The sequence below is a fragment of the Urtica dioica genome, chromosome 4 (genome assembly GCF_054948205.1).
Source record: "Urtica dioica subsp. dioica isolate 48M chromosome 4, U.dioica_male_clone48M_v1_H2, whole genome shotgun sequence".
NCBI lineage: Eukaryota > Viridiplantae > Streptophyta > Magnoliopsida > Rosales > Urticaceae > Urtica > Urtica dioica.
The window spans coordinates 23,575,646-23,599,311 of record NC_142759.1 but is presented as its reverse complement, the minus strand read 5'-3'; the positions used below and the strand labels follow the sequence as shown (position 1 = coordinate 23,599,311).

At 33.8% G+C, this 23,666-nt stretch overlaps 1 protein-coding gene across 2 annotated transcripts; it reads left to right on the top strand.

Annotated features, from left to right (window-relative positions):
- The first annotated feature begins 3,625 nt into the window (after nt 1–3,625).
- Nucleotides 3,626–21,176, top strand: LOC149401302 (putative leucine-rich repeat receptor-like serine/threonine-protein kinase At3g14840). Of its 2 annotated transcripts, none has more exons than XR_016296569.1 (24): nt 3,626–3,802; nt 3,971–4,145; nt 11,723–11,794; nt 12,815–12,883; nt 12,967–13,038; nt 13,118–13,189; nt 13,269–13,340; nt 13,441–13,512; nt 13,612–13,683; nt 13,780–13,851; nt 14,198–14,269; nt 14,379–14,447; nt 15,268–15,336; nt 17,529–17,585; nt 17,668–17,703; nt 17,779–17,819; nt 17,901–18,280; nt 18,430–18,628; nt 19,153–19,311; nt 19,517–19,635; nt 19,722–19,932; nt 20,035–20,265; nt 20,356–20,506; nt 20,629–20,848. XR_016296569.1 is itself a non-coding variant. In XM_089612552.1 (24 exons), the coding sequence occupies exons 1-24, from the start codon at nt 3,715–3,717 to the stop codon at nt 20,899–20,901; spliced, it is 2,910 nt and encodes a 969-aa protein (XP_089468678.1). In that variant the 5' UTR covers nt 3,630–3,714; the 3' UTR covers nt 20,902–21,176. The 2 variants fall into 2 exon arrangements, 1 of the variants encoding a protein (XP_089468678.1); XM_089612552.1 differs by having other exon boundaries at nt 3,630–3,802; nt 20,035–20,272; nt 20,629–21,176.
- The last annotated feature ends 2,490 nt before the right edge of the window (nt 21,177–23,666 follow it).

The window sequence follows — 23,666 nt, the reverse complement described above, 5'->3', positions numbered from 1 at the left end:
CCATTTTGGATGTGACTTTCGATCTACTTCTTGAGCTCGAAGCATTCGGCGGTGAGGTGACCGTGGTCTTTGTGGAAACGGCAGTACTTGTTCTTGTTGCGCTTCGATGGGTGCATCGCCATGGGTCGGGGCTCGGTGAACATGTCTCCGTGCAAGGCCATAATTCGATCCGGCGTAGCTTTGAGTGGCGTGAAGTCGGCGTTCCTCTGGAACTTCTCGACTAGTAGGGATCTCGGTCTCGGCGGGGGTCGGACGCTTGAAGCCGCGGCGTCGGCGCCCCATCTCTTCTTTCTTCGTTAGTCGTCGTTGACCTCGTCCTCGTCCCTATGCCGGTTTCCCCTCTCGCGGATCCTCCGACTTTCGTAGTACTCCTCGACGGAGATGTGCTGGGTAGCTTGGGAGATGAGCTCCGTCATCGTAGCGGGCCGTTGCTTCACCAGTGACGTCAGAAGGTCGCCAGCCCGTAGGCCGTCGATGAAGGCGTAGATAGCGTCGCCGTCCTCGTAATCGTCCACCTTGTTGGACTCCTCGATGAACCGGTTGAGGTAGTGTTGGAGCGTCTCGGAGCTGCCCTGTTTGATCGTTAGGAGGTATGATTTTTCCTTTCTCCGGACCCGTGAGGCGGAGAAGCGAGTGAGGAACCTTTCTTGGAGGTCTTCGAACGATTGCACGGACCCTCGCCCGAGCCTTTGGAACCACTCGAACGCGGTACTGGTGAGGGTGAGACAAAATGCCTGGTACATCGTTGACGGGGATTGTCCTGCCATCCTCATGTTGGTCTGGTACTGGTGGATGTGGTAAAGAGGGTCTGTGCTTCCGTCATAGAGCGGCATGGTGGGTGGACGGAAGCTCCCCCCGGTGTCGTTAGTGAGCACGTGTGCCGCGAATGGCGAAGCCACGCCCTCGATCATTCTTCTCATCAAAGGGGTTCTTGTCCGGGCTGCCTGTAACTCTCGGATTTCCTCTCTCAACACGTGGAACATGTTAGTTACTTCATCATTTCCGGCATGTATGGCGGTAGGCGCAAATCTGGTGGTACGTTCTCTTTCGTTCGATACTTGATCGATCAGGGTGATATGTGCTGCAGGCGGCGTTGCCGTAATTGGAGGGGCGACCTCTTGTGGTTCGCCTGTTTTGGGGACGGCTTGGTGTCCCAGGATCTCCCACCGAGCGTTGAGGTGACGTCGTAGATCCGCGTTGGGCCCTAAGCATCCTGGCGACCCCGTGCATCGCGGCGGAGGAGATCTTCTGACGTCTCCGCTATCTGCTACCTCTTCTCCTTGGCCCAATCTATCGAGAGCAGACCTTCGTGATTTGGCTCCGGTTCCTGCGACGGAGCGGGCGGCCTGAGGGACACTGACGCGTTGTGGGTCGGCGCCTAAGTTCTGCGGTCCATGTTGATCCAGCCCCCGAGCGGTTCTTCGTTCCGCTTGGTGGTGGCGGCCGATGTCTCGAATACTTGGGTCAGGGTCGTCGTCTTGTCTGCCTTCGATGTTCGCATTTAGTGTTTGCCCTTGTTCGCGCCTTTGACCCCCGGAGTTAGCATTTTGTGGGCGTCCTTCTCTCGCATGGTCGTGTAAAGTCATGACCCTCTCCTCTCGATCTCTAGCGAATTCGCTTGCTAGCAGGAAAAGGCTGTTCTCGAGGCGTTCCACGCGACTGTCTTGTTCGACGAAGACAGTGTTGAGGGCGGGATTTCTAGCGTCGGCGGTATTTGGGTGTGGCCGGGGCGCGGTGCCTGCTGCCGGGACGACGCTTGGTGGCGAGGTTTCTTGACCGTGCCTAGCCTGAGTTCGGGCCCGTGTATGAGTGCTACGCTCTCTGCCTGTTGAGGGGCGTTGCTCCCAGAAGCGGCGACGCGGTTGGACATCTCGCAGGAGATTTTTGCCAGAGGAATCTCCCGGTTGTGATGATTTGGCGGATTAGTCCTCCGGTCTTGAGACTTTCGGTGGAGGATTCTTCTGGTTTTGAAAAGAGACAGTCTACCAGGGAGGCTTGTGATGGTCCCGTAGAGAGAGGTGGATTTGCCGGTGGAGAGCTCGTGGTTGTTTTCGAGTCCCCCTCCTTCTAGCGCCAATATGTTAAGCCGTTTTTTGGATTTAACATTTGAGGACACGTGGCGTGCCTGGAATACTCGCGTGCCTAGTATTGGATCGGCCCAAATTACTTTTCGAGAGTCCAAAGGGCTCAAGGAAGTTCGGGACAAAGCCCAAATCATCCAAGAGCTTCAGAGGATCTTAGAATCGCAAAGAGGGAAATAATACTTTGTCTTCTTCTTCGTCGGGAATGCGTTCTCCGTCTTTGATTTCTGGCCTGGTGATCGAGCCTGCATGGAGGTTGAGTTTGGCCTGGAGGTCGAGTCTGCCTGGAGGTCGAGCGCTCCTGAAGATCGCCCCTGCCTGGAGGGTGAGCTCGCCTGGGGGGGTCGAGCTCGGCTGGAGGTCGAGCTCGCCTGGAGATCGCCCCTGCCGGGAGGTTGAGCTCGCCTGGGGGGTCGAGCTCGGCTGGAGGTCGAGCTCGCTTGGAGATCGCCTCTGCCTGGAGGGTGAGCTCGCCTGGGGGGGTCGAGCCCGGCTGGAGGTCGAGCTCGCCTGGAGATCGCCCCTGTCTGGAGGTTGAGCTCGCCTAGGGGGTTGAGCTCGGCTGGAGGTCGCCCCTGCCTGAAGGGTGAGCTCGCCTGGGGGGTCGAGCTCGGCTGGAGGTCGAGCTCTGCTGGAGGTCGAGCTCGCCAGGAGATCGCCCCTGTCTGGAGGTTGAGCTCGCCTGGGGGGTCGAGCTCGGCTGGAGGTCGAGCTCGCCTGGAGATCGCCCCTGTCTGGAGGTTGAGCTCGCCTGGGGGGCGTGACCGTGCTCTTCGTGAGCTGCCTACGTACCCGCTTTGCGGGATCAGGTCATGACGTAGTTCAGGGGATTCTCGGTTCAGACTCTATTCCAGAGTTGAGAGTGAAATTTTTTGGGGTTTAGTGTATTTTGAGTTCGGAGTGAATCTTGGACCTCTTTCTTCCTCTTTTTCTCTTCTTTTTTCTCTTCTTTTTTCTCTTCCTCTGAGTTGAGAATAAATGAACTATTTATAGGAAAAAAATCGGTGCTTGATGCTTGGTTGATGCTTGATTGGCGCTTGGTTGATGCTTGGTTGGCGCTTGGTTGATGCTTGGTTGGCGCTTGGTTAAAGCTTTGGTTGGCGTTTGGCGCTTGTTTTTTGGTTTTTTAGTCATGCGTATTTTTGCCCTTTTATATTGTAACGTCGTTTTTGCAATTGAGGCGTCGTTTTTACCATAAGAAAAGACGGCCTAACAAAACAACTACAAAAAATTATTAGAGTGCGTGCAAGCATAAAAATAAAAACATAAAATGAAAACAGTTTGAGTGAACTATTGAACGAGTTTTGAATTTTTTATCATTAGAGAGGAAATTCTATTTATAGAGTTTTGAAATTGTGCATGTTCTTAGTAATAAATTTGAAATTGTGCATTAAAAGATGCTCTTACTAATAAATCTCAAATAAAAATCCTAGAAAATGAATTATACACACACACACACACACACACATATATATATATATATATATATATATATATATATATATATATATATATATATATATATATATATATAAAGTCAGGTCTTTTCTACTTACTCGGGTTTTTATTTTCTCATTCAGTTTATTATTATATATACACATCAAACATTAGACACAGACATACTCAAAATATAATGGTAGTCTCTCAATCTCTTCTCTTCTTGGGCTCGATCACAACCGTTGTCTGCCTTGTGGCTGCTGCTCACTTGCCAAAATCCGAAGGTCATAGTGATTGAATATTAAGCATTGTAATTGCTCTTACTAAAATGCAAAAAATAAAAAACAAACAAACAGGAAAATTAGAAATTGAGTATATGTGTGTGTGTGTGTGTGTGTGTGTGTGTGTGTGTGTGTGTGTGATGTTTCTAATACTTTAATACTGAGTTTCAGTGCGAGCTTTGGTGGAAATAGCGAAAACGCTTGGGAAGAGTTTAGACAGCGCTGAGAATGGCGTGACCTGTGTTTGTTCTAATAACAACTACACACTTTGCAACTCCACTGAGATTCAAGGCGTGAAATGTAATTGTTCTTACAACAACAACACACTATGCCGCGTCACTGGCCTGTACGTACTAAGTTGAACTCTTTTATCTTTTTTCCCTATAATTTCAAACTTTAAATGTGCGTAGATTAGGTCATAAGAAACCAACCGGAAAATGAAACATTAAATACAGAATTGGTAGTGTCAGTGGGATGCTCAGATATTCTATTCTGACGGCCGGTATGATTGAAAATAATTTATTTAGAAAATTCAAGCATTATTGTAAGCGGGGCAGATGGCTTTAATCTTTCGGCCCCATTTCATTTAAAGCCTTTGTAGGTTTGTATTATAAAGGTCCCACTAGAAAGCCGAAGACTTGTATAGACCGTGAGCAACTATACACTTGTTGAAAGTAAAACAGGAAAAAACACATTAAACAACTAACATAATACATCTTAAGGAAAAAAAAAATTATTAAGTTTGTAATATTAGTAATCTCGTATCGATTTTTGTTAATGAAACCATCTTCCAAGCAGCACACATAAGACATTAATCTCTACAGACGCGAGAAGTCGCATCTATATATTTCCCGTCATAAGGCGGGAATTATTTTTTACAACGAAAAAAGGACATACAGACGCGACATCTCGTGTCTGTATGTCGCATCTACAATCAATCGACAAGTCGCGTCTGTTTATCAGTCGTGTCTGTAGTCTTTTGTCTCTTTTAAGTATTTAGTCTAAATTTTATTTTATTAGAAAAATAATCTATCAGGCTGAAGTTAATTTAATTATTAATTAAATTAACTTATGTCTGATAAATTATTTTCATAATAAAATGAAATTATGTCTATTTTTTAAAAAGAGAGTGAGCAGTGATCAATTGAGCTGGTATAATTGCTTCAATATGAAATATGGTATTTAAACTAAAAACTTATACTGATTTGTATTATATTATAAACTAACTATTCATATGGGATAAGGTTCATAATATCAACATAATTGAAGTGTAAATGCGATTTGATAGACTTTATACATATAGACCAACAAAATATATAAAGTATGATTCGTAAAATATAATCCGTTACATAGGAAAACTGATTTAGATATATATATATATATATATATATATATATATATATATATATATATTATATTGAATATGAAAAATAGCTCAAAAAACCAAACTTGTTTCACGTAATTAAAATTGAGTTATGTTTATAATGTAAGATTGATTTGGATCCATGTTATATATGAGTCAACATTAAGAAAAAGAGACATGTTATATCCGTAGGGAATAATATGAGTATATAAGAATAGAGGAGAAAAAAAATAATGTAGTAGAAGGAAGAAATTTAGAGAGAAATTTCAAATTCATTCCATTAAAAAAATCTATATCAGTAAGATTAAAATAAGAAATAAAAAATTACATCAGAAAAAAGCTAAAGGGCATATTAGAAAGAGTAGAATAAAGAAAATCCATGAAACAAGTGACTACTTACATAAAAGTTGCCATGGCTATTGCTAAACAATTAAATTTGTCTTATAAGTTTTTATAAATATTGAAAGAAGAATGTAGTATGAAACATTAAATGCCTTTATAAAAAAAAATAGTAAAATTAAGGAATCAAATGGTCTTGAATTAATAAGAAATCTTAAGAAAAAATGCAAATATATATATATATATATATATATATATATATATATATATTTAAATAAACAATATTTGAATCTTTATTATTGAAATTATGAAATCAGTTTAATGTGTGCTGTCAACCAATCTAATTGCTGTTTATTCAAATGTCGTTGTTTTGGCATTGGCTACGACTAAAATCACGGAATATCGAGACTAAAATCACACCTATGTGACTAAAATCGCATATGTACATGCACATGTTATGTCTTATATGTCCTCTTATTACAGTTTCGAACCATTCGTATTTTCTGTCGGGGCATTGACATTTCAAGGCACATATTGTTTTTACCTCTCTTTTTTTTCTTTATTTAGGGAAATGCTTTTACCTCTTCTGATAATGAAAAGTCTATTGGTTACCAAAGGAAATAAATATATGGTCCCACAGGGGTATCCCGATCATAGAACTTTCTGGCCTATATAGAGATAATAGACAAAAGCCAAACATTTAAAACCATTAATATCTTGTCGGACTAGGCTAGAAATTCAAAGTCGTTGCCTAAAACTTCATGGGCGAAAGTTTGGGTCCCGCTAGTCTCGTTCGTTGACTCCTAGTCAACGGTGCCTAATTTATGTCACAAACTCATAATTGCCTATTGTTACTATTTGGTGCCGTTAGGTTTAGTTTTCTAAACTCGTTTTCTGTTTTTAAATTCTGTTTTCTGATTCTAATTTTTAAATTTAAAAAAACAAATTTAGAATTACGTTTCGGAATATTTTAAATGTTGTTTGGTTATGTTTTCCATTCAATTGTATAGAGATAAAATAGAAAACAATTTTTCATTGTTTTCTGTTTTCTAAACAAATTTCAAAGAAAACAGAAACATGATTCTAGATCTGTTTTCTGAATTTATAACCAAACAGTTTTTCTAAAACTGTTTTCTAGAATTTAGAATCAGAAAACAGAAAACAGGAATGAAAAACTTAACCAAACGGGACCTTTGTTTGTCTATCTTACTCTTATGTGAAAAACCATAAGTGAACTCCTTTTCTTTTTCTTTTAAAAAAAACCAGTATTCATTTACGCATTTGTGAATTTCAAAAAGCTGTTTTTGGCTTATATTTATCATGGAAAAAAATATCGTTTTCGTTGCCGTTTCGAGCCTCATGATTTACGGAAAATCGTCCTGCGATGAAAAACCGAACGAAAAAATGTGGAAAATGAAAAATGAAATGCCGTTTTCAAATTCCGTTTTCGATGGAAAACCGACGTGCCGACGGAAAATCGAATGGAAATAATGTGGCGAAACAAAATAATACATATATATATATATATATATATATATATATATATATATATATATTTGTAAATATAGTCCAAATTCAAAACACTTCAAATCATACATGTTCAATTCCTAGTCTAACAATTTCACTTTTAGCATAAATGATAAACTAATTTCAATTCAAAGTCTACATCAACTAATTTCATTTCAATATGTCAACAAATTTCCGTTTAACATGTCAATAAATTCTATTCTAAGTTATTTCATTTCAATTCAAAATGTGACAATTTCAATTCATACTCTACCAATTTCATTTTTAGCATAAATGATAAACTAATTTCAATTCAAAGTCTAACTATTTCAATTCAAAGTCTAACAATTTCAATTTCAATTCAAAATCAAACACCATCAATTCAATTCAACATATACCAATTCCAATTAAAAACATAAGTATATGTAATTTAAAATTTAAAGACATGATCTTACTTAAAAATACACAAATAAGTAGTTGAAACTCTGATTTTTGAGTCGCCGGAAAAAAATGGTGGGTTGCCGGAAAAAATGGTGGTTCGCCGGAAAAAATGGTGACTCGCCGGAAGTTCTCCAAAAAATATGAAAAAAATAGATATGATAGATCTTATGAAAAAAATCAGCTTAAACATCAAAATGACAAAATAAAAAACTAGGTTTAAGGTATAAAAACGAAAATGACCGGCTGGAAACGACATGCCCATGTCGTCGATTTTCGAACGACAAAACGACAAGAAACGGAATTCTTCTTTTCTCCAGCCGTCAGCTGTCCGAAAACAAAATTTCCAGCGACTTTCCTGGATTTTCGCCAGCATTTTGAACCGTGATATTTATAGGGCTTGATATTTATAATCTTAAGCCCTTTTGTCTTTGGTTTAATACTAACTAAATATAACTAGGAATGTAAAAGCATGTAAACAATTTTTTTAATTTTTTTTGTAAAGGGTAGTACTCAAACTGAACGTTTAGGTACTTATCCCTTAAGCTATCTTATTTGCTTATATAACGTAGAGTTTTGAGAAAGTACTATTTTTTTTATACACTACATCAAGATACTTCCATTTAACATAAAATATTTTCATAAAAAAATCATATCACATTTTCACATAATTTTTTATGTGCCTTGTGGATCGAATATTTTGTTAGTTTAACTTTATTAAATACTAATAATTTAATGTTTTAAATAGTTATCTCGCATTTTTTTTTATATATAAAAGTTTCATACTCATATTAGAAAACAAAAATATATGTTATCATTTTTTGTAATAATTATTACATACACTAAATACATGTAAACATAAACAAATTTTAATTTCAAATATGAGAATCGCCATATTTTTCATTATATATATATACATATATATACATATATATATATATATATATATATATATTCATAAGACTAATTTTTCCCTATGACATACTAACATTTTATCAAGGTACTTAAACTATGATATGCTCAATACTTTTAGATCAAACTTTAAAATGTCAAAATTAATCTAAAAATATGAATTCTTTATATTTGTTAGTACAAAAATACCTTCAATGAAATATCTTTTTATTTATCTTTTGTACTCTTATTATTTTTTTTTTATTTACTTAACATATTTCATTTGTATATTTCCTTGTTGACTTATTTGACCGTACTTGAAGAGCTCTCTCTCTCTCTCTCTCTCTCTCTCTCTCTCTCTCTCTCTCTCTCTCTCTCTCTCTCTCTCTCTCTCTCTCTCGTTGATGCTTACAGAAGCAAGGTTAGAGATCTGAAAAAATTAGTTTGAAAAATTAGTTTGCAAATTTATTGACATCTTTGTCTTTTTATTGACAAAGATGTCATTAAATCTTCAAAAAATTTCTCAAAATCGTTTGAAGATTTATTGACATTTTTGTCATTAAAAAGATAAAAATGTTAATAAATCTTCAAACGATTTTTTTTTAGATTTTTCATATTTCACAAAAAAAAAAAAATCGAATGTCGATAATGTTAATAAATCAAATAGATTATAGATGATTAAGTAAATGAACTAAATAGATCATTGACAAAAATATCAATAAACAAGACACATTAATGTCAACAATTCCAAAACAAAAATAATGCCCAAAAACTGAAATATATATATATATATATATATATATATATATATATATATGCAAATATGTTAAATTTGTTATTTTGGAAACACAAAGAGAGAGTGGTGGGTTTTTTCTTGACGAGGGTTTCATATACACAAACTTAAGTATTTTGCAAACGAGTAAGTTTCCATTGACTATATGGCTGAATTACCATAGATAAGTGACTACAAAAGAGAAGGGAAAATGACATAACTTTGATACAATCACCCGTATATCTCAAGAGTATGAGACTTTACACGACAAAAGCAATTATAATCCTATATTTAAAATACAAAAAAATTAGGTAACTAATCAAGTTTAGACGTTTGAGATCATTATATAACCAATTTTAGGTAAATATTTGATATATAACCACAAACATGACGTGACATTTTTTATTTGTCCTTTCATTGAAATAAAAAGGTTGAGTATTTAAGTCAATTTAAACGTATAAATACTTAAATGTAAATATTTACTAAATATTTACCAAACGTTGATTAAATAACAATTTTAAAATGTAAATATGACTACATACCTTTGAATATCCAGACTACAAGTTTAGAAATTGTTACACTCGTAATAAAAATACAGAAGGGTTACAAAAAAGGGCATTAACATATTGACTCTCCAAGGAACCACATTTGTCTCAGATTTGGTTTAGCTCTGTAAAGTACCTAAAATTGTTGTTAAATAAAATAGATACTGAGTGACTAAGAGTATATTTTACTCTATGCAAATTCAAAAAAAAAAAACTTGATATACATATTTTTTTTATAATTGTTACCAGCTGTCACATAGATATTTAGTGTTTGAAGAATATCATTTTATTTATCTAAAAGAAAATATAGTGTTATTTTTTTTAACTAAATAAGATTCTAAAGACAGTGTATATTTTATTTTAAAGACGATTTCTAAAAAGAGAAATGATAATATATTGTCATTCAAACTAATTATTTACCAAATATTATTATTTGAAAACATTTAATATTATGGTCCATTAGGTAAATAATGACATTTACAGTTTGACATTATTAAATAGTAACCGTTTCGTAAATTTTAAGTAAATAGTCACTTCTATATATTTAGAGACGTAAATTTTAGGTAAATAATCACTTCTATTTATTAGAAAACGTAATCTTTATGCTTATTTACTTAAATTTACGAAACGTTGGTTATTTAGCAATATCAAACTGTAAATATGACTATTTACCTAATTTTTTTGTTAATATTAATATCAACAAACATGAATGATTTACAATAATAATATTTAATTTTTATTTATATTATTTTGAGTTTACATGAATGCTTTATTAATTTCTTCACTCATTCTTAGCAAACATAGTATCTTCCTGTATATCTTGAAAAACGATTTTTTTTTTTTTTTTTTTTTACACCAGCGACGGTTTCCTTCTCTTAAAAATAGTGTTTTATAGTTTCAAATATTAACTTGTTGGACAATCAATTGATTTTGTACAATATAAAATATATGATAATGTATCCAGCAATTAACAAATTAAACGCACAAAGTTTAAAATGTAAATCAATTTACATAATTCAAACAATCGGGTTTATGTAACGACTACTGAATCGTAACATGTTGTTTATATGCTATAACCTGATCAATATTATATAAAGAAGATCAGTCATTTATACTATATAAGCCTTTAACAATGGCATAGCAGTGCTCCCGGCTGGAGGGGAGGACAAATGGGGCAATTGCCCAAGGCCCCCACCCCAAAAAGGCCCCTTTTTTAATGTTAAATTATTTTTTTCTTTCTAAATAAATACATGTAAATTCTTATTACTTTGTAGAAAATATGTATGGTTTTCTATTATAAAACAATTTCGATTTGTCAATTTTTTTCATTTTAACCTATAAGATATTTCATAAGGTACTGAATATTGTATTACATAATAAATGTATAGACTGATGCTTGTTATGTTAGTACAATTTGTCTATTTTATGCACGCCTAAACTAAAATATAGTATTATAATTATGATTGTGCTTCTATTGACTATTATACAATATATACTCTGTATATTTATGTTTAATACTTCCTATATTTGTAATTATAGAAATATAATTCAAATGTTATATATCTGATATCTATTATTAGTTTATATTTTTTTAAATACTATTAATTTATATGACATATTACAAATATTATTAAAATATAAAAATTAAATATCTCCAAATTAATTCAATTATACCATTTAAAAATAAATAAAAATCGACCAACTATTTAAATAACTAAAGGCCTATTTTTTTTAGCGCCCAAGGTCCTCGAATCAAGCCTATTTTTTTATCGCCCAAGGCCCTCGAATCACTTGAGCCGGCTCTCACAAACATGTTTAGCTCATACAACATAATCCAATTTTACTCATGTTAACAATTACAACTTGAGTACGATATAAACAATGCATTTTAAACGGTTAAAAATAGATACAACTTCGCTGTATAGTAAATGATTCAAATACTGAGTATATATTTGAAATCATGATTTTTTTGTTTTTAAGTAATGGTTATTCTTCAGCAAGTGTCGAAACCCGAGATATTTTGTTACATATAAAATCAAAGAATAAATGGATAATTTTTAAAAGTGCAGAGTTTGGGAGGGCCAGAGTTTGCAGGGAACGCTCCCCAAGGATCTTTCCGGGCTTCCTTTTCTCCAACAACTGTAAGTTTCAGCTAGCTAGGGGCTCTCTAAGTTCACATAGCTGACATGTGATAAATTTTAAGTAAATAATGACGAGATTTTTACTATCAAAACAAAAAATATATTAATAATTATAAATATTTGCTAATAATTGTAAATAACCATCAAACTCTAAAGACATAAATAGAATATTAAAAACGTCAAAACAATGACAAATCATTGTAATAGATATTCACTCAATTTTTTTAAAAAGTTGATAATTTAACAAATCTCCTAATTTTGAAGGCTATAAAAAATAAGGAAAAAAAATAAAAGATATATGATCAATATGTGTCCTTTTACATTGGAACATTAGCTAACTGGTTATAGTTTTGTGGGATTATTTCTAAACTATGACATCCACATTAGTTTAGGACCAAAATCCAATATGTCTAATTTAATCCAAAACTATGACCACATTTTTTGTGCAATTATCTTTTTACTCTTTATCATTTTTCTTTACTTTTGTCTCTTATTTCTCTTTAAAAAACTAACCCATGATCATGAGCCCTAGGATTACCTAGCCCTACGAGACGAAGAGAAAGCTCACCAGGAATATATTTTTTTTTTAAATTTGAAAAAATCGGGAAAAAAAATATGCGAAGTTTAAAGATTTATTGACATTTTTGCATTTTATTGACATCGATATCAATAAAAAGACAACGATATCAATAAATCTTTAACGATTTTCCAGATTTTTAGAAATTTTTTACAGACTTTTTTCAGAATTCTAAGAATCGTTCTTGAGCATGAAGTCACTGAAAAATGTCTTCTTAGCTAAGCACAAGGAGAGCGAGAGAGAGTAAATAAAACGAAAAGAATGTTTTATTGAGGGTGTTTTTGTACCAAAAATTGTAAAATAATCATAGTTTTGGATTAAATTAGATATATTGGATTTTGGTCATAAACTAGTGTGGAGATCATAGTTTAGTAATAACCCTTAGTTTTGTTAAGGCGCTCGATTCTGATAACAATTTATTTTTCTTTCCAATTTTGTTTTAGTGACCTCACGCGTAACTTCCTCAACGGTACAATCCCTCGAGAATGGGGCTCCTCAAAGCTGGTCAACATGTATATATCTCTCTTTGGTTAATCATTATTGTAGCGTTCTTCAGTATTAATTAATGCGAAACTAAGAAATTGGTTAAGTGCAGTTCCATTTCAGGAAACAGGATAACAGGCTCTATCCCAAAAGAGCTCGGAAACATCTCCACTCTAGAAACATTGTGAGTTCTAAAAATCAAACTTTTTCTCATCAAAACTACTTCTATTATCAAATTATTAAATTAAAAAGGTATGCTATAGAGACGTTCAGAATAACCAGCTAACGGGCAAGCTACCTCCTGAGCTAGGCAATCTTGCTAGCATCAAATTACTGTACGTAACTTTTCAATCATTTTTTGGCTTATCAAATATAGGTTTGGATGATGTACATTGTTTGGTCCCAATCATACAGGTACTTAATCTCGAATAATTTCTCTGGGGAACTACCTGCAGAGTTGGCGAATCTCACAACAATAGAGAATGTGTAAGCAGTTTATTTAGTACTTACTACTACTTTGATTAGTATAAGGAAATAGTTTCCTACTCTATACGTTCATTTCAATTACCATTTTTTCTTAATGCAGTCAAATTGGAGGCAACCAATTTTCTGGGGTCATACCGGATTTTATACAGAAATGGAACCGCCTTACTCACCTGTGCAATTTTCTTCTATATTTTATTTATTTATTTGTGTTTATAAAAATTATGAAATTTTTATTTCGCACTTGTTCAAACATTTTTATTTTGCACCGCAGATATGCAGAAGCAAGCGGTTTGAGCGGGCCAATTCCTTTAGGCATTTCTAAATTAGAAAATTTAACTGATCTGTAAGTATGTAGTGCCTCATATTATTTATGGAGAGGATAAAAGTCTGATCATCAACAAATATTCGGTCCAATGTTTAAATTATTTTTGATGTGCAGGAGAATAAGCGATTTGAGTGGGCCAGAATCGACCTTTCCGGCACTTAACAACATAACAAAAATGAAAGCTTTGTGAGCTCAAATTTGTAGAACCACTTTGATTAAGAGGCTAAAAAGTCTCCTTTAAAACTATAACTCACGATGAGTCTCTTGAACCTGTTTTTTTAACCTCCCGGTTAAAATTAATCAGAAAATTGATTATTTAATTTACCGGTAAAACTAATCGTTGAAACCCTAGTTAAGTGGATTTTGCAATCAAGTAGTTAAAACGGTAATCAGATAGCTAGAAAGAAAAAAAAAGGTTTATCTAGTCAATCGTTTTGCATATCTCTAAATTTAATATTCATTCAGCTTTAACAGACTCAATTTTTTTTATTTTTTATTTTTTTATTTTTTTTTACCTTGGCTCTGTTGGCAGGTTTTTGAGGAATTGCAATCTCAATGGAACAATACCTGATTATTTCAAGGACATGCCTGATTTAAAATATATGTTAGGATATAAATTAATATTCCACTTGTTTTTAATATATTTATGCGGTTCTTGTGCATATGTAAATTAGTTTCGCTCTTTCTTAGTTTGAAAGCTCCTTTTTTTGCAGCGATCTCAGCTTCAACAAATTAAGTGGAAAACTCCCTAAACTTACGAGTCTACCAAGTGTTACTACAATGTAAGTAGTTAGATCATCTTCAGATTTTGAGGGAAAATGTTGCATTATTTTCTTTTTCTGGCTTATAAATTTTCCAAAAAAAAAAAAACAATTTATCCGATGTTAAAAAAAGTGTGTTTTGTATTTGTGTTCTATAAATACTTTTTGGAAGAAAAAAGACAAAATATACTTTTGGATGTTAAAAAAAAGTTCATACAAATGGCCAAATTACCACTAGAAATACTAGAAGTGCAAAATAGTCAAAACATAATAAAACTCGGAAGTGTTAGATGTAAATTCAATATCTACGCATGTATAATTTATGCACAATGGTTAATTTTATCTACCCCAATAAATATATTATTTATCTACATGAATACAATTTATATCGAAAGGATTACACTAACAATATTGCTCTTTTTCATAAAAACTTATTAACATTATCTGTACAATTATACGATTATTCAGTTAGTAGGTGGAATAATTATAACTAGCTATTTGCCTATTTGTATAAAATTAATAACATAAAATTAAGAAAATAATCACGTTTGTTAAACAGCCAAATTTAGTAAATCTTAGATAAATAAATAAGATGATATGACCTAAATGGTAGATCACCCGCTATTACAAACATCACACTCTAGTTATTCAGTCATAAAGCTATTAAAATACTAAAACTTTTGGAGATCTTCAATCATAAGAATGCTAAATCACTTGCATAAACTTAAAACGAACATAAACGAGTAGTGGACTACATAACATGCGACCTGCATAAAAGAAAAGAAAAGTATTATATCTTTTTTACTACTCATCTCTATTATTTTTGCATTGTTTTGTTTAGAATTTTGACAGGGAATATGCTAACTGGTCCCGTGCCTGATGATTTACATACCCAGAAAAGACCCAATGTGTAAGTTTCTCAAAGCCATTACCAAGTTTCTTCAATATATATATACATAAAATATATATATACATATAATAATATATATATAATAATATATACATTATATATATTATATATATATATATATATATATATTATATTATACATCTCCTATTTGTACAAGTGACATCTAAATTTAACGGTTTTGGCGTGGTTCATAAACTTACGTGTTGCACGAGCTATTGAATTCACTTAGCCCTGCGAAAACTTGTATGCAGTTAAGCTAGAAAATACTAGGACCAGAAAACACAAGAAATTTGTTTACGAAGGTTTAGAATGAATGCCTAAGCCCCAAAAGTACCCAAAACACAAGTTCAAGCCAATTTGAATATAACCAAGTCTTTAAATGGTTGCTTCACTCCAAAGCTACAGTCTTGTATCTTCTCTGATCCTAATTACAAACTATCTTGCTGAAATATTGCCCGAAAAATTGCCTGTCTCACTCAGCTAAGCTTTACATACAAAAGTTTTTCCAATAATTTCAATACAAATTGATTTGAAGTTGTTATAATGAATCAAGTGTTAAAGACTTAGATAACTAACTTATTTACTAACTAGAATCCTAACACCCAGGGCCGGCCTGACCTAAGGCGGGCAAGGCTTGTGCCTTGGACCCCCAATTGGGTTGGGCTCCAAAAAAATTATTTTACACTTTTTGTCTATTTTTAAGAAAATTTACATTTTTTTACCATGAAAATTTACACTTTTGGCCCATTTTCTAAAAAATTTACATTTTTTACCCTGAAAATTTAAATTTTTATTAGTATTATAGGGCCTCAAAATATTGAATCGCCTAGAGTCCCTGGTGAGTTTTGGCCGGTCCTGTAATAATACCACACGGTTTTCAACTTGAACCATCGATCTCCATGCCTTCCTATAGGATCTTGTCACGTCATCAATGAATACTCATAAGCCATTAAGAGCTTAGAAGTTGAACTATTCACGATTTTTGCCTCTGCATCAAAGGTTTTCACAAACTAGCTCAAACAGTCCGTTGCGCTTTTCTTAATTCATCGTTCAATCTCTGACTTGGACCATTAAGATCCAACTCCTGGAAGTTTTAGACAATTCTTAAACTTTCCTAGGGTTACCACCTTTGTTCCACAATCCATCAGATTTACTTTAGTTCCATCTTAGCAATGTTCTGATATCTTTTCTCTGATAAAATAATACTGTATGTCCACATGCTTGTTATCGTCATGGAATAGATAGGTTTTATAGAGATGGATTTCACTTTGACTGTAGGAGAATACAATCACTAATCTCTAAACTGCTACAACAATGCAAGAATAAAAGAAAATTTTGCCTAACAAAACGTCAGCTCAATAAACTTAGAATTATCACTTAATTACCTGGAATTTCAAAATTACACGGTCTATCTTCAAGTGCTTCAAAAACTGGGTACTACCAGGCTGAGGCCACAGCGAGTGACTTGCTGGCCTTTGTCGAGGCATTTCTCGGGTTTCGGGTCCTTCTTCTTGCACTTCAAGATTGCAAGGACAACAACTCGAGGATGATCAAATCTACAGTCCAATGAACTTAACCCGAACATCGAAACTTTCAAATCAGCAAATAATGTCAAACATGTATAAACTAACTAAAATATCAAAAAAAAAAAAAAAAACTTATACATACATACTCAACATCCTTCCTTCCCGTAAAGAAAATTACAAAAGGTTATAGTCAGAATAAATACCTTCCTTCCAATTCGAAAAAGTTCAGCAAGGTCGTGAGATTGCCCGTAAATATCGCCGAAAGAAATGAAAAAACAAAACCTGTTAACAGTGGCGGACCCACGTTGAAGGCCCAAGAGGCGTGGGCCCCCCCCAAAATTTTTTTTTTCCCGATTGTTTGACCTTAACGAAAGGCCATGTTAGTGGCAAACTTGAGATTCCATAATTATTTTACAATAATTAAACAATATGGTCAAGTGTATTAAGTTTTTAGCGTCAGGGTGGTACAAAAGGACTAATATTATTTCACAACACTTCAAGTTAAGGATCCTAGTTGGAAATATATTTGGACGTCGAATAGTCAATCGTAACTATACATTTTAGGTCCTTTAGATTAAAATTTCTGTTTTTTTGGGTCGCAGAAAATTGAATATCTCATACTACAACCATTTATTCAGATGATTAATGACTGTGTAAAAATTGTAGTGACCTTTCATACAACAACTTCACAACAGGAACTTCAGAATGTCAGCAAGAGAAAGTGTAAGCTAGATTTTCTTTATCTCTTATTCCGGATATTAGTGTGAAAAAATCGCATTCATATTTCATGTTGTTTTTCATATAGGAACTTATTTGCCAGCTCCTCTGGGATGAATATCTCGTAAGTTTAGACGGAATCTTTCCAATAAAACTAACTTGAATTACATAATTCTAACATGGTCTTTGTTTCTTCCAGCACCATTGCATCATGTTGGAAAAGATCCGAATGCCCCAAAAGTAAGTAATTTATTCCCTTGTAACATTAATTGTTTTGTATTAGTCATTATACTTCAGAAATAATTTGTTTATTTTTCCTAGCTTCGTACAATCTTTACATAAACTGTGGTGGAAGGGAAGTGATAATCAATGGTACAAAGTACGAAGAAGACACTTCATCAACTACATCATCGTATTTCTGGAAAAGCAACAGCATGAACTGGGGCGTCAGTACCACCGGAATGTTTACAGACGACGCAACTGACATGGACATTTTAATTTCAACAAACACAACCAGACTTACCATGCAAAGTCCTGAGCTTTACATGACCGCACGCTTATCGCCCAGTTCTCTGACTTACTACGCTTTTTGCCTCGGAAACGGAAGCTACATTGTGCGACTCCATTTTGCGGAGACGAGGTTTACAAATGACCAAACATACAGCAGTCTCGGACGACGCGTGTTTGACGTCTATATTCAGGTAGGGTTTTTAAAATTAATAATGAAAAAATATAACTGGGCGATGACTTCACGTTGGAAAGACAGATGGACATAACAGACTTTGTACCATACAACAATTTAATTAAATTTCTCAGTGTGAACTAATCTTAATAAGTTTAATATCAACAGGGAAACCGTGTTTTGAAAGACTTTAACATCGCAGAAGCTGCTGGTGGGGTTGGAAAAGCACTTATTAAAGAATTCTTTGCCAATGTGAGTGACTCGAGTAATTTGGAAATCAGATTCTATTGGGCCGGGAAAGGGACAACTATTATCCCAAAAAATGGAGTGTATGGTCCTCTTATATCAGCCATTTCCGTCGATCGTGGTATGCTTTACACCTTAGTTAACTATGAGGATCCCCGCATACATAAAGTTTATAAGTTGACGAGTTACTTTTCTCATTGTCAATTGACCTCATAATACTTAACATGGAATCAGAGTGCACAAATCTCAAACTATGACCTTACCAAAAATAATGAAATCCGACACATGATTATTGACACTTAAGAGCCACCCGAGGAGGCGTGTTAAAGGCCCTACAGAGAAAATATGCAAATATCTAACAAGATTTATAAAATACGTGTTAGTCATCTCTCATAGTCAATGTTGGTTTTGAGATAGGAGGATATCATATTTTTTTGTTTGACTGACTATAGTTAACTAGTAGGATATACGATATGAGATTTTCTTCTTGACTTTCTAAGACTTCAAAAAGGGATAGAAGAACATGCATGTATTTTTTTTTTCATTTGAATAGTTGATTTCATATAAGACGTTTTTTTTTTTTTTTTTAATGAAATGTGCTATTTTTGCTTTATGTCAAATTTCATGTCTATCTTCTTTTGGCAGATTTTGTACCGCCATTCACAGTAAGGACTAAATCTGAAAGAAAAATATCATCTGGTGAGGTAATTGGCATCGCGGTTGCAGGGACGCTCGTTGTGTCGGGTATCGCGGCTCTAACCTGGTGGAAATTTAGTATGAAAAAGAAAAGTGATTTGGAACGAGGTTCGTAATCGATATACAAATTTATCTACTAATTGTTAACAAGTGAACAGTTATGGATGTTCCAACATCCTTTCTATTGAGCTACATACATAAGTTATACATCATGACTTTATTTGGTGTCTAGACTTAAAAAAATAGGATTTATTTATGAACTTTGAAAATATTTTCATACTATAACTACGAGTAATTTGCCTCTTATATCTAGATATAACAGGTCTAGTCCTGAATACTGCAAAATTTACATTGAGGCAGATCAAAGTGGCAACAAACAACTTTGACGCAGCGAATAAGATTGGAGAAGGTGGTTTTGGTTCTGTATATAAGGTAAATATTTATTTTGGTTGAAGTTATCTATGGTTGAACGCTCTTGTCTTAAATGAGTAAGATTTGGATTTGAATTTACAATGTAGGGTGTTCTATTGGATGGAACTATAATTGCAGTGAAACAACTTTCTTCCAAATCGAAGCAAGGGAATCGCGAATTCTTGAACGAGATAGGTATGATTTCAGCTCTTCAACACCCGAATCTTGTCAAGCTCTACGGTTGCTGCGTTGAGGCGGATCAATTGTTGCTTGTCTACGAGTACATGCAAAACAACAACGTTGGTCGCGCTTTATTTGGTAAATTTTTATATCGCTTCATGGGTTTATAACCAATACAATGAAATATTTCTTAATATTAAAAACACATTTGATTACATTTTTTTCTTTCACAAATCTAAGGTCCCAAAGCAAGCCAAATAAAGTTGGATTGGCCGACAAGGAGCAAGATTTGCATTGGCATTGCAAGAGGCTTGGCTTTTCTCCATGAAGAATCAAGATTGAAGATCGTTCATAGAGACATCAAAGCAACTAACATTCTTCTCGACCAAAATCTCTATCCTAAGATATCAGACTTTGGTTTGGCCAAACTCGATGAACAAGAAAACACTCATATGAGCACCCGAATCGCGGGTACATAGTACGTATAATTCAACTTCACAATATATTACCCATATAATATTTCATTGATGAAACTCAAATAAAATATATGTGGTCTTGCAGTGGTTATATGGCTCCTGAATATGCAATGCGTGGATATTTAACCGATAAAGCCGACGTATATAGTTACGGAATTGTTGTCCTTGAGATCGTTAGTGGAAGAAGCAACACCACTTACCGGGAAAAACAAGAAAACTTTTATGTTCTTGATTGGGTAAAATATATCCTTAAAATTAATCATATCTCTAACCTAATCCACAACATTACCTGACATGACATTTTTCTTCTTCTTCTTCTTCTTCTTCTTCTTCTTCTTCTTCTTCTTCTTCTTTGTAGGCGCTTTTACTGAAAGAGGGGGGCGATTTGACAGAGCTAGTTGACCCAAGACTAGGCATAGACTACGATAAAGAAAAAGTTTTGTTAACAATCCAGTTGGCTCTACAATGCACAAGTGTATCTCCAGAAGCCCGGCCAAGCATGTCCACTATACTGAGCGTGCTCGAAGGCAAGTCCTCTCTTCAGGACATCATGATCGTTGATGAGATCTCGTCGAAGAATGAACTTGACGAGATGAGGAGACACTATGAAGCCATTCAAGAGAATATATAGTTAAACTCATAATGCATCGGCCGATAGGATGTGTGTGAAACCCCAAAATATTAGTCACGAAAGAGTTAAAAGTTTTGTGATAAATATTTTTAAAGTTGGATCGTTTGTTATGTGTTACATAATACTTTTCTTCTTTTTGGTGTTTTGAATAATTTTTGTCTCAAGACAAAGATGAAAGAATTAATTCCCAAAATATTGCTCAGGAAAAAATAATAATTCTTGAACAAGTTTATGTCATATCTGTATTAAGATGAATTATGGTGTGTGGTATATTGCTCAGGAAAAAAATAATAATTCTTGAACAAGTTTATGTCATATCTGTATTAAGATGAATTATGGTGTGTGGTATGTATATATATATATATATATATATATATATATATATATATGTATATATATATATATCAAAGCTTTATGTTGTCTAATAATGTGATATATGTATATATTAGTTTTATATATACATATATTGGTTATAGCATACCTTCTTACGTGACAAAATAAGGTCATAAATACGTTTTACTTTCAGTAGTGTAATTTTCCTGATTTATAATTGGTATGTAAAAATATATAGTTTTTGTCTGAGAGTTGACGTTTTGGTTTAATACATTATATTATGGCACAATAAGATTTCTAAAGAATAAAAAACTATGTATATGCATGCAGTGAGTATATGCATGTATTACGTGTAACTATGTATGTATAGTTTTTATTTGAAGATTAAAGGTATATGTTGAAGTTAAGAAAAGTCAAAGATTTGGTTTCTAATTCTATACTATACGATTATAGAGAATTGGTTTTAAAATTCACTACCTATATATATTCAATACGTGCTATGTAGAAGAGGTATCAATATTACGTCAATAAATATTGATTGAATTCATTCTTAATGGGAGTCATGAAGTGATCCCTAATTTCCCGCAACCGATCAGTCAATCTATTCAAATTTTTTAAACTTTGAATAATATCACAAATGAGAGAATAATCTGAAGTTTTCTCGTCACTTTTTCTCCAACCAAAAACTCTCTCCCTTTCTCTTTGTTTTCATATTTTTCATCTCTGATAAGGAAAACAAGAAAGAAAAAAAATAAAAACCCTACATGCTACTTACCAAATAGCCTTTTCTCTTGTTTTTGGTGATCTAACAAAATTAGAGAGCAATCTTTTTACCATTTCGGAGGTATTTTCTTTTGAAACTCATGTGCTTCATTGATTATTATATCATGTTTTCTTTTGAATACTACTTATTAAATAACTTAGTGCTATGGCAAAAATTTAAGGAATACGTGTTTTCTTATATATCTAGTCTAATATCTTGAGCTGCTATTTTTTATGTACGTAATCGAATATTTATTTATTAACATTCTTGAAAGAGTCTGCAGTTTTGATTTAGGGTTAAGAAAATCTAGCTTTATAACTGAACGAGTTTTTAGCTTATGTTAGTATTTATATTATTTTATTTTGGAATATACAAGAAAATATTATCATTTAACGATTTAATTAATTATTCTAGTATGCATTGTAAGACACCTTTAAAGCTGTTTTCGGCACTGCTACTTTAGGAAAAAGGATTCAAAATCTTATTTTATATTTTCTGGAAATTTTGTAAAATTAATCTCAACAGTTTTATTTCCTCGAGATTTGATACCTAAGGGTATTTTAGTAATTTTACCTAGCGATGAGTTCTGAATTTTTTTTCCGTAAACCTTTTTCCGTCCAATATAGTAACTTTTAGTGGGTATTAAGTGATATCCTAATTATTAATCTTTCCTATTAGGTTTTGAACCGAGTAGAGCATTTAAGCGGTTCACGATCAAATATCGTAATTTTCAACTTCAGGTGAGAACAATCTCACTACAGCACATATTAGTTTTAAATAAAATGATGATGAGTTTTGCGATTCATGACGTGGTTGTTTGATAGTATTATGTGGTTTTGTTAATAGTTATAAGCCACGTGATACATGTTACGATATGCTTAAGTACGATGATATGATTTATGAGTTGTTATATATGTTATGCGATGATTACATGTCGACGTTTATAAATTTTAGCTTATGATATGTTATGATATGATAAATGATGATGATGGAGTAATAATGACATGTTTTTAAACTTATATGGCATTATGTATGTTGATGTTTGCACATGTCTTTATGCTGAGTAAATTTATGTATGATGTATGAGAAGCTAGTTAATGTTTTCTTGTTGACCTATGTTATGTTTCATATGCAATATTGGTAAGCTATGTCATGTTATTTTTTTTTAAGTTATGATCATGTCACGTCTGATGTTATGTATGATGGTTATTTATATTACATGTCATATTTGCATATCACCTAAATAACAAAGTGAAAAGATAAGTAAGAGAGTCGTACCGCCTCGAGTTACGGAGGTCTGCAAGGAGAATTTCCCGAGCCGACTTACGGGCCCAAATGGGGAAATTTCTCATATGTTATAAGTTTATAAGATGGAGCAAAGTATGAGACCTTGCAACCCCATATCTTTGTTTCCAAAGTGTACACTGAAATTGGTACGACTACTCTAGGGGAGCCCCGAATAAAATATGATGAGATTTACGTTAAGAAAGACCATTTCACCTTTAGAATGAAAATACTAATAACCTGTTCATGCATTGCATCACTCATCTTGTTTTGTGAGTTTTATATTGTTCTCGCTGAGCGATAGCTCATTTCCACGAAAATTTTACGTATGTGCTGTAGGTAAACAATTTACTGCTAAGTGATGAGTATGGACCAGCGGCATCGA